Below are 17134 nucleotides of genomic sequence, written 5' to 3'. Positions count from 1 at the left end.
TGCAAACTCTAAAGCCAGAATTACCTCCCTGTCTTCACACCTGACATCAGATGTCCTTTAATATTGATGAAGCTTCATAATAAGTGAGGTCAAGATTTGTTATTGTGTGATTTCAATTTTTTTGTTTATTATGTTAGAGTGAAATACTTTAAGATAGTATATGAATATTTAGTAAGTCAGAGGATATAAGTAATCTAATTGCTGTTGGGGACTTTAACTCTTTGTCCAGAAATGTTTTTACTCTGTAAGAGCAGAATCCAGGTAATTAACCTCTATATATTATTATAAGAATTGCTAAAGTTTAATATTTTCTAAGTTCTTACACTGTATTGGGGCTCCATTGAGTACTTTACATACACAGTCTCTTAGCTTAGATAAAAATCATATGAGGGGAGTTCCCCTTATGGCTCAGTGGATTGGGAATCTGGCTACTGTCCATGAGGACGTGGGTTCAATCTCTGGCATTGCTACAAGCTGTGGTGTAGGTCATGCATGCAGCTTGGATCTGGCATTGCTGTGGATAGTCCAGTAGCTGCAGCTCCATTTTGGCCCCTAGCCTGGGAACTTCCATATGCACCAGGTGTGGCCCTAAAAAGAAAAAAAAAAATCATGCAAGGCAAGTTCAAATGATCTAAAGACCCACTTTTGCTTCTGAAAGTTTGGAGAACAATACAAGTACCAGTTCACTTTCTGATTGTATTAGGTATGGTCATTCACTTCCTTCCTTTAACTTGGCTTGCCTCATGGTAAATCTTCAAAAAAGTAGCCTTTATTGTTACAGAAATATTTTTAAACAAAAAAGAAAGCTATTCTTTGTCCTAGTAGAACAACCAGAATATAGGAAGTGATAGCTTGTTTTTTGTTTTTTTTGCTTTTTAGGGCCGTACCCACGGCAATGGAAATTCCCAGGCTAGGGTCTGAGTCCGAGCAACAGCTGCAGGCCTTCACCACAGTCACAGCAACGCAAGATTCAAGCTATATCTACAACCAACACCACGGCTCATGGCTCAACGCTGGATCCTTAACCCACTGAGTGAGGCCAGGGATCAAACCTGCATCCTTATGGATCTTAGTTAGGTTTGTTACCACTGAGCCACAACAGAAACTCTGAAAACGATAGCTTGTAATTTGAGTAACATTAGAGAATCTGAAATAAATTATGTTTATTTGAAGTTTCTTATACTGATTGGAGTTCTCACTGTGGCACAGCAGGTTAAGGATCCAGCATTATCTCTGCAGCAGTTCAGGTTGCTGCTGAGGTGCAGGTAGAAGTAAGCAGAGATAAATATTGATTCGTAGAAATATCTCTGACAGGAGTTCCTGTTGTGGTGCACTGGGTTAATGATCTGGCCTGTCTCTGTGGAGGTGGTGGTTCAACAACCCCTGGTGCAATGGGTTAAGGATCTGGTGTTGCCACAGCTGTGGTGTAGGACAGTGGGTTGGTTTAAAGTATTAATCTTGGCATCTTTAGAGGGAAATTATTAATGAAACATTGGGGAGGAAAGAAGCTAACTCAATGTCTAACGATGTGAGATATGGAATTTCTGAGAAATTTAAAGTATTATTTCTCTAGAATATTTAATTATGGAGTGATCCGAAGAGTGAAATTGCTATGGTTTCAAAGTTGTTATTGAAAATGCAATTAATAATTATTTTAGTAAGATATAATATTTTTAGCCTACTCCAGAAAGATCAGTTATACTGCAGATTTAAAATATGATATTTCCTATCATTTATAAGCAACCCACAAGTTACAGATATTTTGTCATGTCTTCTCTATTTGGAAAACATGTTGCTCTGTGCCTCAGCTTCCTCCTCTGTTCAAATGGAAATAGCAGCACTACCTAGGATGGAAATGACTAAATGAAATGCTGTATTTGAAAAAGATTTGTCAACTTTAAAAGACTGCAGATACAAAATATTTTTATAACTTCGGGAAATGCTCCTTCTACCTGGGTACATTAGTAGGGCTAGGAGGCTGGCAGGTCACTGGCAAGCTAGAGACAGATTTGGCTTTTTCTTTTTTTATTCACCCTATAATTGTGAATTGCCCTGCTGTCCCTTGGATTTGATTACATTGTAGACAAAATTCTGGGTCAAATATATGTCATGTTTTTAGATGAGTCCTCTGTTATATAGAAAGCCTTTAAAGCCAGTAATAATATTGCTCCCCAAAACCAAGGCAGTGCAAATCTTAAAAGCAACCGAAAGCGACAAGCCTTACATTGCTTTTGTTTCCTTTTCAAAAGACTACTTCATTAAAGATATGCATACCCTTTCCCCCAAAATTAGACTTCCCGTTACCATATCAAGCAGAATTCTTCATTAAAAATATGAATGTAGAAGAAATGTTGGCCAGCGAGGTTCTCGGAGACTTTCTTGGGGCGGTGAAAAATGTGTGGCAGCCTGAGCGTCTGAACGCCATCAACATCACGTCGGCCCTAGACAGGGGCGGCAGGGTTCCGCTTCCCATTAATGACATGAAGGAGGGGTAAGCAGACCTTTTTCTTGTTGCCTTAAATATGGATTTTTAAATATGATGATCTTATCAAACTTATTGTAGATGGAAGACGGCCTATTGCATTTTTCTTTTTAATAAGAAATAGGTATTGTAAAGATAGGAAAAAACTAGCAATTTTCTATATTGACAAAGAGGTTACATTAATGGTTCTTTATATCTGATGTTCCAGGTCCTGTGAAATCTAATTGTAGATCAGGATCAGCACCATAAATTACAGCACTAAAGTCTTTCGTACCTTCCTTAGAGAAGCCGATTATTTAAGGCCCTGAATTTCAAAGGAAATTGATGCGCCAGTTATCAGCTGCAGAAGGACATGCAGACTGCTGTAACTTTATTCTAGGAAACTATTTCTTCGCCTTTTACATTCTTTCCACCAAGTGGCGGTGATTGATGGCTGGGGTGGATTTGAAACCCATTCCTAAAGCCTGGCCTTGTCACTCACAAGCTGGGTGACATTGGGCGAACTACTGCACTCCTCTGATCCTCAACTTCATCTGCTCCGTCAGGGACTATGCTCTCCATCAGGGTTGTTATAATGATTAAATAGGATAGTACATTTGAAAGGGACTGTCTATATTCAAGCCTCATAGATACAGAATAAGACTTACACCCTCATAGAGGTTATGAAACACTCATTGTGCCTGGGTAAATTTGGCAGATCGAATGTCAATGTCGAATGAAATTTTGCTGTTTAATTTTTAATCTGTAAACTGAGGCAGATCTTCCTTCTTTTAAGCCAATTCTATAAAAGTATGTGATATGAAATAAATCACACTTTGTGTAGCGCATCCTTTTCTAACTCCTCTTTTATCCATATTCTTGGTAAAATTTTTATACAGATCATACCTGGAATTAACTAGAATACCTGGATTAATAGGAATCAAATTTAAGGACAGTTTTAAAGGAGAGCTTTGTTGGAAATAAAGGAAAAGATCGCAAATAGACATTGATGAGGTATGAGGGAGTAGGCAGCGGGGGGATAAGGGATAAGCAGTGAGCTGTAAAGTCCAACTTACAGATTTCAGAATTAAATTGTACCTTGTATGGTACAGTAATGGATTTTGAAGTCAGTCAAGCACACATAGAAGTGCTTTGACAGAAGTTCCCATCGTGGTGCAGCGGAAACGAATCTGACAAGGAACCATGAGGTTGCAGGTTCGATCCCTGGCCTCTCTCATTGGGTTAAGGATCCCGTGTTGCCGTGAGCTGTGTGTAGGTCGCAGACTCGGCTTGGATCCCCCATTGCTGTGGCTGTGGCTGTGGCTGTGGCGTAGGCTGGCAGTTACAGCTCTGATTAGACCTCTAGCCTAGGAACCTCCATATGTTGCAGGTACAACCCTAAAAAGACCAAAAAAAAAAAAAAGTGCTTTGAGGAAAATAGTTGCTTTATCTCTTGCCTATTGGCTGGTTGGCTTTTTCCACGAGAAGGTGATTCTGGAGCTTAAAGTTTTACTTCAGAGGTACAAGATGGTTCTCTTTCCCAATGAGTAAGTAAGGTAGGACCATAGAAGGGGATGAACAGGGGTATCCCCCCGAAGACACTCTCCAAATACTGAGTCTTTTCGACACTTTCCTAAAGTAATGCATTCCACAGTGATTGTAGAAACAAAGACCAAAAGATACTGGAGGAAGCAACCTGAAAAGCCAGGCATTGGTAGAATTTTCCATAGTTGTGCTCTCTTTTGGACCCACCCCTTCTCTAATCAGTAGTGTAGGCTTTACCTATGGAGGCACTTTTAGAAACAACCAGACTGAATTGAACAAAAAACTCTCTAAACCAAACTCTGGCCTAAGACAGTGCTGCCCAGCTATGTTGAGCCTGAGAATTGCCAGTAGAGTTTTATTAAAAATATACCCAAGTTCCTGGCCTCTGATTCCCCCTAGTGATTCTGGATCTTTGAGTCTAGGGCTGGGCCTGAGCATGTGACTCTAAATTAGGAACAGAATTTTTTGTCCTACAAGTACTTGTTTGAGAATTCAGTCATTAGCTGACTGACCCCCAGCACCTGCTAGCGGGAGCCATGTGCTGTCAGATATTTGAGAGAGTCAGTCCCGTGGCATTTATTTGGACCCTGTTGTCTCAGATCCCTTCCCAACTTGAAATGCTTTCCATGAGTTTTAATTTAATGTTAAGCCATAACCTTTACGAAGTATTCGTACGATAAGTCTTTTAAAATAGAATATCTATAAATTGTACTCCATGCCAACTCTACTACTCCAGTGTCCCTATATGAGCACCAATGAAATAAGATCTTGTGTAAGTATAATTCCAGAAGAAAAATTTGTCCCTGGGAATGGTTTTACATATTTTCTTTGGTTGTTATATAATATCATGGTAACAAAAATTGGGGTTTTTAAAAACTCTATTACCTTAAATTTAGAAATCCAGTGCTTAACTCATCTCTTGTGCCTTCCTTTCCTTTTTTTTTTTTTCGTTTTTTTTGTTGTTGTTGTTGGCCACACTCACAGCATATGAAAATTTCTTGGGCCAGGGATTGAATCCAAGCCTCAGCTGTGACCTATGCCATAGCTGTGGCAGCACCAGATCCTTTAATCCACTGTACTGGGATGTCTTCCTTTCTTTTTCATGGTGTATCATGATTCTTATTAGTTCACTTACTAAACTTTTCATCTCTGTTCTTTCTTTTGAAAATTACGTGGACTATAAATCACTTTAAGAGTGAAATACTGAAAAGATCAAGTAGGGTCAGAGATAGCAAAGGAATTGCATCCCCTTCTTTTCTAAAATTTTATTTTGAAATACACTTCAGAAGTATAAATTAAGCACCTAATAACTTGTGAACTTGTTTTCTGCTTAATACTTAGCATAAGTCTCAGTCTGTGATTTAAAAAAAAAAAAAGCCTCCATGAAATTATTTGCTATAACACATGGCAACCACAGTTTACTGACTGCAGAATTTTCCATATTGGTCAAAGCAACAGTGGATGATCAGTAGTAGAACCTCAGAGCAAACCTACAGCCCTTCCATAGCCCAAAGTGACACTAAATGTCAGTCCTCAGGAGCCCCCTCTGCAGGGTCCCAGCTCCTCATCCTTCTTCATGTGCATTTTGTGTGTGTGTGTTTTTAGGGCTGCACCCGAGGCATATGGCTAGGGGTCTAATTGGAGCTGTAGCTGCTGGCTTACGCCAGAGCCACAGCAATGCGGGATCTGAGCCACATCTGTGACCTACACCACAGCTCATGGCAACTCGGGATCCTTAACCCACTCAAGGCCAGGGATCAAACATGCAACCTCATGGTTCCTAGTCAGATTCGTTTCCGCTGTACCACAATGGGAACTCCCTTTTTTTTTTTTTTTTTTAAATCTCTGCAGACCTCACTGGCAACTTTCAAACTTCTAAATCTAACAGAAACTAATTAAAAAGATTTAAAGTGAGTAAGTTCCTGCAAGGAAGGCTGAGCCTCCTGAAGAGATTCCCTTTCACTTTCCAGACCCGTAACCTCAGGGTAACTGTGCTCTCTCTGGGTGTGGTCTTGGTGCTGCTTTTGCTCCTGACACTGAGCCAGATGCTAAGGACTTGTGGATGCATTTAGCCTGGGATAAACCTGGTGGAAAGAGGAACAGGCTCATATTTCATTCTGGGCATGGCATAGTTGCCAACCCAGGGTGAGTGATGCGGTGTAAATGGTGGTTATGAAGGGAATGATGGGGTGTGAGGATTAAAGAATATACTCACTTTTCATAAGAGATTGTCAAACCTACCACTGTTTCCTCTGGTTACCAAAGCCTGTGGATCTAGCCTCAGTCAGCAACAGAGAATCCTAGTTTATTCTCTAGACAATCTCACAACGTACTCCCTCTAATTAATTGTCTGCTTTTGCCCCGTAAAGGGCTCAGGGAGAAGTTACACTTGAGGAAGGGAATGTTAAGTCAAAGGCTGCCAAAGGCTGCTGTGATGCAAGGTCATGGTCCTAGGCCAGTTTATAGTGCTCTGCTGAATTTGTCCCCATGTTTGGTGATTTACAAGACAGTCTTTTATTCTTAAGTAATATACCTCCTGTATTTTTGATGCAACTGCTCCATCTTTTAGGGCAGGATGGTGATATGAGATTAGAATTTTTGAAAAAAGCCTTTAGTAAAATAAAAATTGGAAGCCAATATAAGTCCATGTTTATAAATATAAAAATAAATTTCAAAATCAATACAACTATATGTCTTTAATATCTATTCTAATATCTATCCTGTGCATAGATGCATTTTTTCTTCATAGTTTAGCATTTATTATTTTTTATGGGAGAATATTGTATTTGTCTCTGGGATTCAGTGATTTAAAGACTAATGTCTATGCTCACATCTATTAGGAACTAGGCAAGTTATCAGATAATTAGAAAACAGTGTTGTACGAATCATAGTTGAGATATTAATGGAGAGAGCTGCTCCCCTACTTCTGATCCCTGTGAAAGGGTTCCTAGAGGAGATGAAGCCTGATCTGAGATTTCTTTTCTTTTTCTTTTTTTTCTTTTTTCTTTTTAGGGCTGCACCGGCAGCAGCATAAGGAAGTTCCCAGGCTAGGGGTCTAATTGGAGCTGCAGCTGCCGGCCTGCGCCAGAGCCACAGCAACGCCAGATCCGAGCTGTGTTTGTGACCTACACCACAGCTCAGGGCAATACTGGATCCTTAACCCACTGAGCAAGGCAAGGTATTGAACCTAGGGTTCCTAGTTGGATTCGTTTCTGCTGTGCCATGCGGGGAACTCCCTAATACGAGTTTTAAATAAGTACAAATTAGCCTGTTCAACAAATGAGAAAGTAAGGGTCTAAGCAGAGGGAACAGCTTGGGTAGGAGGACGCCTAGTCGATCTGGAAACCTATTTTGTGAGGAAATGGGGTCAGGGTTCCAGAAATGATAATGATCAAAAAGGCAAAGGCCAGACCCTGTAAGGCCTTGTACACCAGGAAAAGTTGTTTGGATTTTATCTTGGCTGAAAATGGTTTAAATTAAAATTTTCATTTTAGCAAGTAATCCTGCCGAGTTCCACCACATGGCTAAAAGAGTAGACCAGACCCAAATGCCTCCCTTCTTTTTTAAATTTATTTTTAATTTTTTATCTTTCATTTATAATAACTTTTATTTTTTCCATTATAGCTGGTTTACAGTGTTCGGTCAATTTTCTGCTGTACAGCAAGGCAACCCAGTTACACATACGTATACATTCTTTTTTCTCACATTATCATGCTCCATCATAAGTGACTAGACATACTTCCCGGTGCTATATAGCAGGATCTCATCGCTTATCCACAGAAAAGAAAATCATGGACATGGAGAATAGACTTATGGTTGCCAAGAGGTAGGGGGAGGGAGTGGGATGGATTGGGAAATTTGGGGTTAATAGATGCAAACCAAATGCCTCTCTTCTTCAAGCAGGAAAATCCTCCTGCAAAAAAAAAAAAAAAACACCCCAGGAGAAGCTGAATCTTGTGTGCCAGTTCCTTCTGTGATAAAATAATTCATCCCTTCTCCAGTAAACAGGAGTAACAAGCAGTAAAACTAGGGTCTAGAAGCGACCATTATTCTTTAATTTTTATTCTGAACTAGATTCTTTATTTAGTTTTATTTAGTCTTTATTCTTATTTTTCGATTGACTGATGTGCACAGAACAAAGAAGTGAGGTGGGGGACAGAGGTAGGAATCACGATGCCTTTTCTTTTAAGAGCTTAAAAGTTCTCAGGCAACAGGTAACAAATGTGGACATCTTCTTCTCTAAATGGTCCTTTATATCATGTATACACAACTACCTTCATTACTTGGATGATTATGTAAAAATACAATCATTGGATCTATTTATCTGGCTATTGCTGAAAAAAGCAGTTTTGAATTAATTTTTTACCTATAATTTAGTTCTCCACATTGTATGTGTAAAGGCCTCAGTAAATGGTCTTTACCTCAAGGGAAATTGAGTTGTTCAAATTGGCACGAAGAAACAATATTTCATAAGGAAAAGGGTTTTTTTCAGTGTATCAATCCCTAACAATTTGAGTCGCCATGTTTCATTAACATTGCTTGAGAGCCTTGTACTTGATAATATGCTCCTATCCCATCTATTTAAGTATATTTGAAAGTTTAAAAGCATGTAGATGAGGTCAAAAAGGTAAAGATAATCTTCCTTTCATTTCATAAAAATTTTAAATTTGTGCATTTCAAAAAGTTAGCCATTCAAAATAGCTCCATGTTAAAGATCTAGGAAAACAGCTGGTTGTGAAAAATGTAATTTTTGCATGTATAGCATAGAATTATTAGTGTTATACATGGTCTCATAGAAATTATATTTATACATAGTTTTAAATTTTAATTTAATTTTATTATTATTATTATTATTTGCTTTTTAGGGCTGTACCCGCATCATATGAAAGTTCCCAGGCTAGGGGTCAATTCAGACCTACAGCTGCTGGTGCATGCCATAGCCACAGCAACACAGGATTCAAACCACGTTTGCGACGTATACCACAGCTCACGGCAATACTGGATCCTTGACCTGGTGTTTGAGCAAGGCCGGGGATCAAACCTGCATTCTCATGAATACTCATCGGATTCTTTTCTGCTGCGCCAGAACGGGAATGCCTCAAAGTTGTATTTTTAAAAAGCCAACATGTTGAAACTTTACTCTACAAAAGAAATAACAAACGTGCATTTTTTTGACCTACAGGGCAAATCCATTATCTACTTCTCTTGAGTAGTCTTATATATTTTATATATTAACTTATTTATTTTCCCAGTTTTATAATTGACAGTGTAACATTGGATAAGTTTAAGGTGTATAGCATAATGATTTGATATAAGCATATTTTGTGAAATGATCACAGTAACTTAACATCCATAGCATCACACATTTACCTTTTTTTTCTTGTAGTGAGAACTTTTAAGAACTATTCTCAGAGTTCCCATCATGCCTCAGTGGAAACGAATCTGACTAGGATCCATGATTATGCAGGTTCAACCCCCGGCCTCACTCAGTGGGTGAAGGATCCAGTGTTGCTGTGAGCTGTGGTGTAGGTCACAGATATGACTCCGATCTGGCGTTGCTGCAGCAGCTGCAACTCCAATTAGACCCCTGGCCTGGGAACCTACATACATATGCTGCGGGTGCAGCCCTTAAAAAAAAAAAAAAAAAAAAAAAAGAACTACTCTCTTAGCAACCTGGAAATATACAGTTGCTTCTGTTTTTAAACTGGTATCATTCATTCTGCCAGTGGGCTTCCTAAGGACAGTGAGAGAGACTGGGTTCAAGGAGAATGGTCAAGGGGCTGTTGCTTCACTTCACTCCATGTGGAAAGTGACAGTGACTAAAACCGGGGTGGTAGCAGTGGGATGGAACAAAAAGTGGACAGGTGTGTATGAGAGTTCTTTCAGGGTAAATGTCAGAGACTGTTGATAGATTGAATATGTAGGGAAAAGGACAAGAGTTAGAGATGATGGTGCTTAAGCATCTGGCCATGCCAATCACTGAGAGAGAAGAAGATAGAAGGAGCAACAGGTGGAGGTGGGGTGGGGTGATGATGAGCTCAGTTCGGAACATATTAAGTTTGTGAAGCTTCTGAATCATCCATGTAGAGATGAAAGTAATTTGGCAGTATGTGTCAACTGTCATAAAAATGTTTCCACTTCTAGGCATCTCTTTTAAGATAGTAACTAACATTAAAGAATACGTGTAGAGATGGTCTTTACAATATTATTTATAACATCAAAAAATTGGAAGCAGCTTACATGTCCAATTCTGAAATAAGTACTAAATAAATCATGTGCACTTAAAAAATTATATTGCTATAAAACTATAATTACAAAGACTGTACAATATGAGAAATGCTTATGACACATTAAGTGAAAAAGCAGGATATGAAATTATATTTTAGAGATGATTGCAATTAGGTTAAAATATATGCACTTTAAAAATATTATGCAAAGTACATTGGAAAATGAAAATCGTGATCTTGGTAATAGAAATTAATTGTTTTTATATCCCAAGTTTTAGGTAATGTTTTTATATTGCTTTTATAATTTGAGGGGGAAAAATAAACATTTCAAAGCACCGAAAACCTATGTTTATACCCATTTATGTTATCTTGAAGCGAATTAATTTAAAATCTTACTAATTATAAATGCAAATCAATGTTATGTAAAAGGAGGAGAACTTTTAACAGTTTTAAAAATATTTATTTCTGTATTTATAAATTTATTTCAAAATCAAGGAAAATATGGTCTTTGCTAGGCAGTTTATAAGAGGATAGAAATTGCCTTTATATGAGGCTTAAAAGTAATAAATTGTTGTAGGGGAGTTCCCGTAGTGGCGCAATGGTTAACGAATCCGACTAGGAACCATGAGGTTGCGGGTTCGGTCCCTGCCCTTGCTCAGTGGGTTAACGATCCGGCGTTGCCGTGAGCTGTGGTGTAGGTTGCAGACGCGGCTCGGATCCCGCGTTGCTGTGGCTCTGGCGTAGGCCGGTGGCTGCAGCTCCGATTCAACCCCTAGCCTGGGAACCTCCATATGCCGCAGGAGCAGCCCAAAGAAATAGCAAAAATACAAAAAAAAAAAAAAGTAATAAATTGTTGTAAATGGAATTTATTTCTATTCATTAATCTTCTAAATTCTTTACCAGTGGTTTCTGATAGCTACTTTTTCTGAACTTTTTATTTTTAACTTGATTTTTAATTTCAGTCATATATATGCTATTTGTCTTTCAAAGATAGTTTTTAAAAAAATCTTCTTTCAGAAGTTCCTGTGGTGGCGCAGCGGAAAGGAATCCGACTAGGAACCATGAGGTTGTGGGTTCAATTCCTGGCCTCACTCATTGGGTTAAGGATCCGGCATTGCCATGAGCTGTGGTGTAGGTCGCAGCTGAGGCTGGGATCCTGCATGGCTGTGGCTTTGGTATAGGCTAGGCGGGCAGCCATAGATAGCTCTGATTTGACCCCTAGCCTGGGAACCTCCATATGCCGCGGGTGCGACCCTAAAAAAACAAAAGGCAAAAAAAAGAAAGAAAAAAGAAAAAATCTTTCAAGTGAATCGTAAGTCCAGATATAAATTCTACACAGAGAGCAACAAAATGGGTTTGTGTAATCACACTCTGGGACACAGTTGTCAATTCAGGGTATGACTTCATACTTACATTAACATAGCTTTGAATTTTTGTGCCATACTTTTGTTCATGTCATTTTTTTTTTTTTGGTCTTTTTAGGGCCACACTGGCAGCACATGGAGTTTCCTAGGCTAGGGGTCTAATTTGAGCTGTAGCCACTGGCCTGTGCCACAGCCAACATTAGATCCAAGCCACATCTGCAACCTACACCACAGCTCATGGCAACACTGGATCCTTAACCCACTGAGTGAAGCCAGGGATCGAACTCACAATATCATGGTTCCTAGTTGGATTCGTTTCCACTGCGCCACGATGGAACTCCCTCATTTCATTTTTAAAATAACAGCTTTATTGAGATATGAATACATACCCATACAGTTAACTAATTTAAAGTACAGTGGATTTTATTTTATGGACAAAGTTGTGCAATAATTACCTCAGTAAAATTTAGATCATTTTTATCCTCCCAACACTCCCTTCCCATACCCATAAGAGTCACCACCATCAAAACCCCCAGCCCTAGGCAACCACAATTTATTTACTTGCTGTCTCTATAAATTTGCCTTTTTTGGACATTTCATATTAGTGGAATCATGCAATGTGTGGTCTTTTGTGACCAGCTTCTTTTACTTAACATCCACGTTGTTGCATATACAGTGCTTCATTCTTTTTAATGGCTGAGTAATATTCTACTGTATGGCTATTCCACCTTTTATCCATTCATCAGTTGATGAACATTTGAGTTGTTTCTACTTTTTGATTATTATGAATAATGTTGCTATGAACATTTATGTATACGTTTTTTTATAGATATATATTTAAATTTCTGTTGGAGCATAAATTTAGGGATGTAATTTCTGGGTCATATGGTAATTCTGTATTTAACCTTTTGAGGAGCTGCCAAATTATTTAAAAAGCAGTTGCACCACTTTACATTCCCACAAGGAGAGGAGGAGAGTTCCAGTTTCTCTGCATCCTCACCAGCACTTCCTATTATCTACCTTTTTTCATTATAGCCATCTTAATAGGTATGAAGTGATCTCATTGTGGTTTTGACTTCTATTTTACTGATAGCTATTGATGTTGAGCATCTTTTCATGCACTTATTAGATGTTTGTATATGTTATTTGGAGAAATATCTATTCAGATCCTTTGCTGTTTTAAAATTGGATTATCTTTTTGTTATTGAGTTTCAAGAGTCCTTTATATGTTATAGGTATAAACAAGTCCCTTATTAGATATGATTCGCAATTTTTTTTTCTTTCTGTGGGTTGCCTCTACACATTTTTTTAGTTTGTTTGTTTGTTTGTTTTTGCTTTTTAAGGCCACACCTGTGGCATGTGGAAGTTCTCAGGTTAAGGGTCCAATTGGAGCTACAGCTGCTGGCTTACCCCACAGCAATGTGGGATCTGAATTGCATCTGTGACCTGCACCACAGCTCACAGCAGCACCAGATCGCTGACCCATTGATTGAGGCCAGGGATTGAACCTGCATCCTCATGGATACTGGTTGGATTCATTTCTGCTGTGCCACAAAGGGAACTCCTGCACATTTTTAATGATGTCCTTTGAAGCACAAAGTTTAAGTCCAGGTTATTATTATTTTTTTTTTCTGTTAGTGATGAAACTTCTGCTGTCATATCTAAGAAACCATTGCCTAATCGAAGGTCATGAAAATTTATGCCTGTTTTTTTTCTCAGAATTCAGTAGTTTTAGCCCTTACATTTAAGTCTGATTTGAGTGAATTTTTATATGGTGTGAGGTAGGGGACCAACTTCCTTCTGCAATTTGGATATCTTAGTTATCCCAGTATACCCATTTGTTGTAAAGATCATTTTTTTCCCTACTGAATTGTCCTGGCCCTTGTGACAAAATCAGTTTACTAAAGGTTTTATTTCTGGACTTTGAATTCTATTTCATTGATCTACATGCCTAGCTTTATGCTAGTACTGAATTATCTTGATTACTATTGCTTTGTAGTAAGTTTTGAAATTGGTAATTGTGAGTCTTCTAACTTTGTTTTTATTCATCAAAAATTTTTTTGTGCATGTGGCTATTTTGGGTCCCTTGAATTTCCCTATGATTTTTAGGATCAGTTTGTCAATTTCTGCAAAGAAGACAACTGAGGATTTTAATGGGTTTATTCCATTTTATAAGTGGCTATGGTATTGTCATTGGGAAAGGAAATAATATTATTTAGAGTAATTTCCTGATTTTCCCTTTTATTTTGAAAAACCTACGAAATTTCTACCTTCTCAAGCTGTTCCAAGATTATTTAAATGCTATTAGCACTATATTTTATTGTGAACCTCTTACTGGCCAATTAAGTAGAGTTCTTTCCCCCAGTTGCTAAGATACACAACAAGGAAATAAATTGTTTGCCTAACTTGTACCACCAAACAATACTTTTTCTCTTATATTAACTTCTTAGATGAAAGATTGAGAGACCTTATAATGAGAGACCTAATAGTAGGGGGTCTATGCAGTAGAAAAGATGACAGAACTTCTAGGTAGAATTGATGAGCCTGCCTAAAGCTCCACACCTCTAGAATATAATATCACAGTCTTATTAAAAATTAAATCAGGAGTTCCCACTGTGGCTCAGTGGTAACGAACCCAACTAGTATTCATGAGGACATGGGCTTGATCCCTGGCCTTGCTCAGTGGGTTAAAGGATCCAGCGTTGCCATGAGCTGTGGTGTAGGTTGCAGACATCGCTCAGATTTGGCATTGTTGTGGCTGTGGTAGAGGCCAGCAGCTATAGCTCTGATTTGACCCCTAGCCTGAGAATCTCCATTATGCCTCAGGTGTGGCCCTAAAAAGACAAAAGACAAAAAAAAATTCTTTTAATGAAAAAAAATTAAATGAAGATTTGCTACTGATAATTCTTTTAGTGATAATGTTTTCTAAACAATTTTCTTTGAGAATAATTTTTGAATGTAAGTGGTCTATCACATATTGTAATCAAAACATGATGAATGATTATTCTGAATTACATAGAGTGAAAAAATTTTTAGAAATTAGCAGAGAATCAAGAGAGTGGTACTACATCAAAGTACTCAGCAAATATTGGTTGAATAAAGGAAAGAATGAAAAGAAGGCCTTACATGAATCACTGCTTTTAAAGCCTAGGCCCCTACCTTAAGGATGATTCTAGGTAATCTCTCAATTCAAAAGGATAAATCCTGCTTTCAGGGTAGATTGTTTTTCAGTGTTTCCAATTTTCTTAAAGGATAACCTGAGAGTTTCACATTTTTGCAGCGTTTATGTTATGGTTGGTGCCGACGTCCCATTTTCTTCTTGTTTACGAGAAGTTGAAAATCCACAGAATCAATTGAGATGCAGTCAAGAGATGGAGCCTGTAATAACATGTGATAAAAAATTTCGTACTCAGTTTTACATTGACTGGTGCAAAATTTCATTGGTAAGTTTTTATTTTGTTTTTGCAAATGTAATTAGAAGTGATGTGACTGGAATGTTTAGGAATATTTGACTAAAACCTGAATTGCTCTTAGGAACAAATCCTGGGTTTACTTTGTTAACTGCAGTTGACTTCCCTTGACTTGAAGGATTTGGCAAACTCATTGACAGTGCATCCATTTAAGAAATAGTACCACTGCTTTTGTACTCAGGTCTACCCTTGATTAGTTGTTGGGGCCAGATTAGCTTGGCAGGTGGTCCCAATGATCCCCTGCGACATCCAGGTGGCTGCTAAGTCAAGATAGGCTTTGGGGTCAGTGTAACATGTGCAGGAAGCCTCAGAAATGCTGCCCCATCCCACTTTGGAAGGAAAGACCGGAGTACAATAATACATTTGAAAATAAAGCAATAGTGTGCTATGCTTAGTGCCCTAGAAACTCAAATTGTAGATGAGGGAATAAAAGGAAAAGGAGAGAAAAGTTAGAATCTTATCTACAGCCCCTAAAGTTAAACATTTCTTTTGGAATCACTTCTTAATTATTAGCATGCTTAAAGGCTTAGGAAAATGTGGGTAAGATTTCATATATATGTAAGATACATATTTTATATAAAATTTCTATCATATTTTTAATCCTCCTTTCTGAAAGATAGGAAAGTTGTTTTATTTCATTAGTGACCTTTAGATTTAACTTCTGTCAACTCTTGATGATTGGTGGTGAGTGAATTAGGTCTAAGTTTAAAGTTGACATTTGAACAAAGTTATTGACACATAAACACAAGTGTCACTTCATGTTTAGCGAACCAGCTGCAGGCACCTTTCCCAGATCTGGGACCAGGAACATACTGCTCACACTGCAACACTTAGCACCTGTGGCCCTTGGCCACGTCTCTTGTGTCTTAGGAAAATAATGCCTTTTCTCTGTCTTCCATAAAGTAAAATTATTCAGATGCTATCTATGATTTATTTGCATTATAAATATTTAATCAACAAATCTCAGTATTTTCAGTCATAGTGCTAATCGTACAAGGGTGCAAAAGACTGAATGGCTGCAGTTGTAGCTTAAATAGACACCTCTCTTCAGAGCCAGTAGACAGTGGGCCCTGACAGTGGCATTTCACCTGTGCTGTACAAAGATCATGTTTAGGAATATTACCTAATTTCTAAAGGTTTAAAAATGACTCATGCTTTGAATATTTTAGTTTCTGTGGTAAGACTTCATAAATAGAAAGCTTGGGAGTTTTTGTTTTTTCTTTTACATGTATTTATTTATAGGTTACATCTTAAGCACAGAAGATTTCAGGAGGCTCAAATAAAAGGGTCAGATAATAAACATAATATATAAAATATAAAAGAAATGAAAAATTAGGACCTAAACTTGATCGAAACATAAGCCTAAGGTCAAATTTGACAACAGCCTCCTAATGTCCCAGATTAAATCAGGAAAGTCATCTGTTATTTAGTTCTCATTCTTGAAGGAGGTAGAGCATCAATTTCTTGGCAGCAAATAAAGTTTTTAGTAGCACTATATGGGTAGCAAAATTCTTCCTGTGGAGTTTTATGGGAGAGAATTTGAGAAATGCCATAGATAATTCTCCCCAACATTTTTTTAAAAGAGGGGAACAAATGTAGTAACAAATTTCACAAAGCTATTTTTCTGGTGCCCTTCAGTAAAAGCCTTAGCGTAATTAAATGCAATGCTGTGAAAGCAGTTCAATTAATGTGGAGGTAAATCAATATAGTACAAGTATGATACAATTTTAATAACACTATAGCATTGGATGGGTTATGTGTTCCTTAAAGTAGCTCCTAAAAGCTACTTCCATCAGTTGGACAGCAGAAAGATCAGGGTTGTAATCATTTAGAAATTGTCCTTGTCTCTCTTTTTTTTCTCTTTCACTAACTTAGAAACCAGACTACCTACTGGTCACCAGCTAGTTCACGGTTTTTTAACATCTGCACTAGGAAACAGGAAATATACATGGTAGTATAAAGGGCTTGTGCTTTGGAGGAAGTAAACTAAAAAAGAACTACACACATACATGCACACACATTTATTATGTAGGTATGCATTTATGTATGTGTATAGGTTGTGAGAAG

General features: G+C 37.9%; 1 protein-coding gene across 2 annotated transcripts in view; it reads left to right on the top strand.

Moving 5' to 3' along the window:
• Positions 1-17134, top strand: part of SGCE (sarcoglycan epsilon) — a 71564-nt gene that overhangs the window by 38734 nt on the left and 15696 nt on the right. For both annotated transcript variants that reach the window (XM_047753173.1, XM_047753172.1), the window contains 2 exons: positions 2293-2491; positions 14878-15040. In XM_047753173.1, the coding sequence (XP_047609129.1) occupies positions 2293-2491; positions 14878-15040 (362 nt within the window). The remainder of the gene's footprint in view (positions 1-2292; positions 2492-14877; positions 15041-17134) is intronic.

Source organism: Phacochoerus africanus, chromosome 11, assembly GCF_016906955.1.
Source record: "Phacochoerus africanus isolate WHEZ1 chromosome 11, ROS_Pafr_v1, whole genome shotgun sequence".
In the NCBI taxonomy this organism is placed as follows: domain Eukaryota; kingdom Metazoa; phylum Chordata; class Mammalia; order Artiodactyla; family Suidae; genus Phacochoerus; species Phacochoerus africanus.
This window is presented reverse-complemented; position numbering and strand designations above follow the sequence as displayed.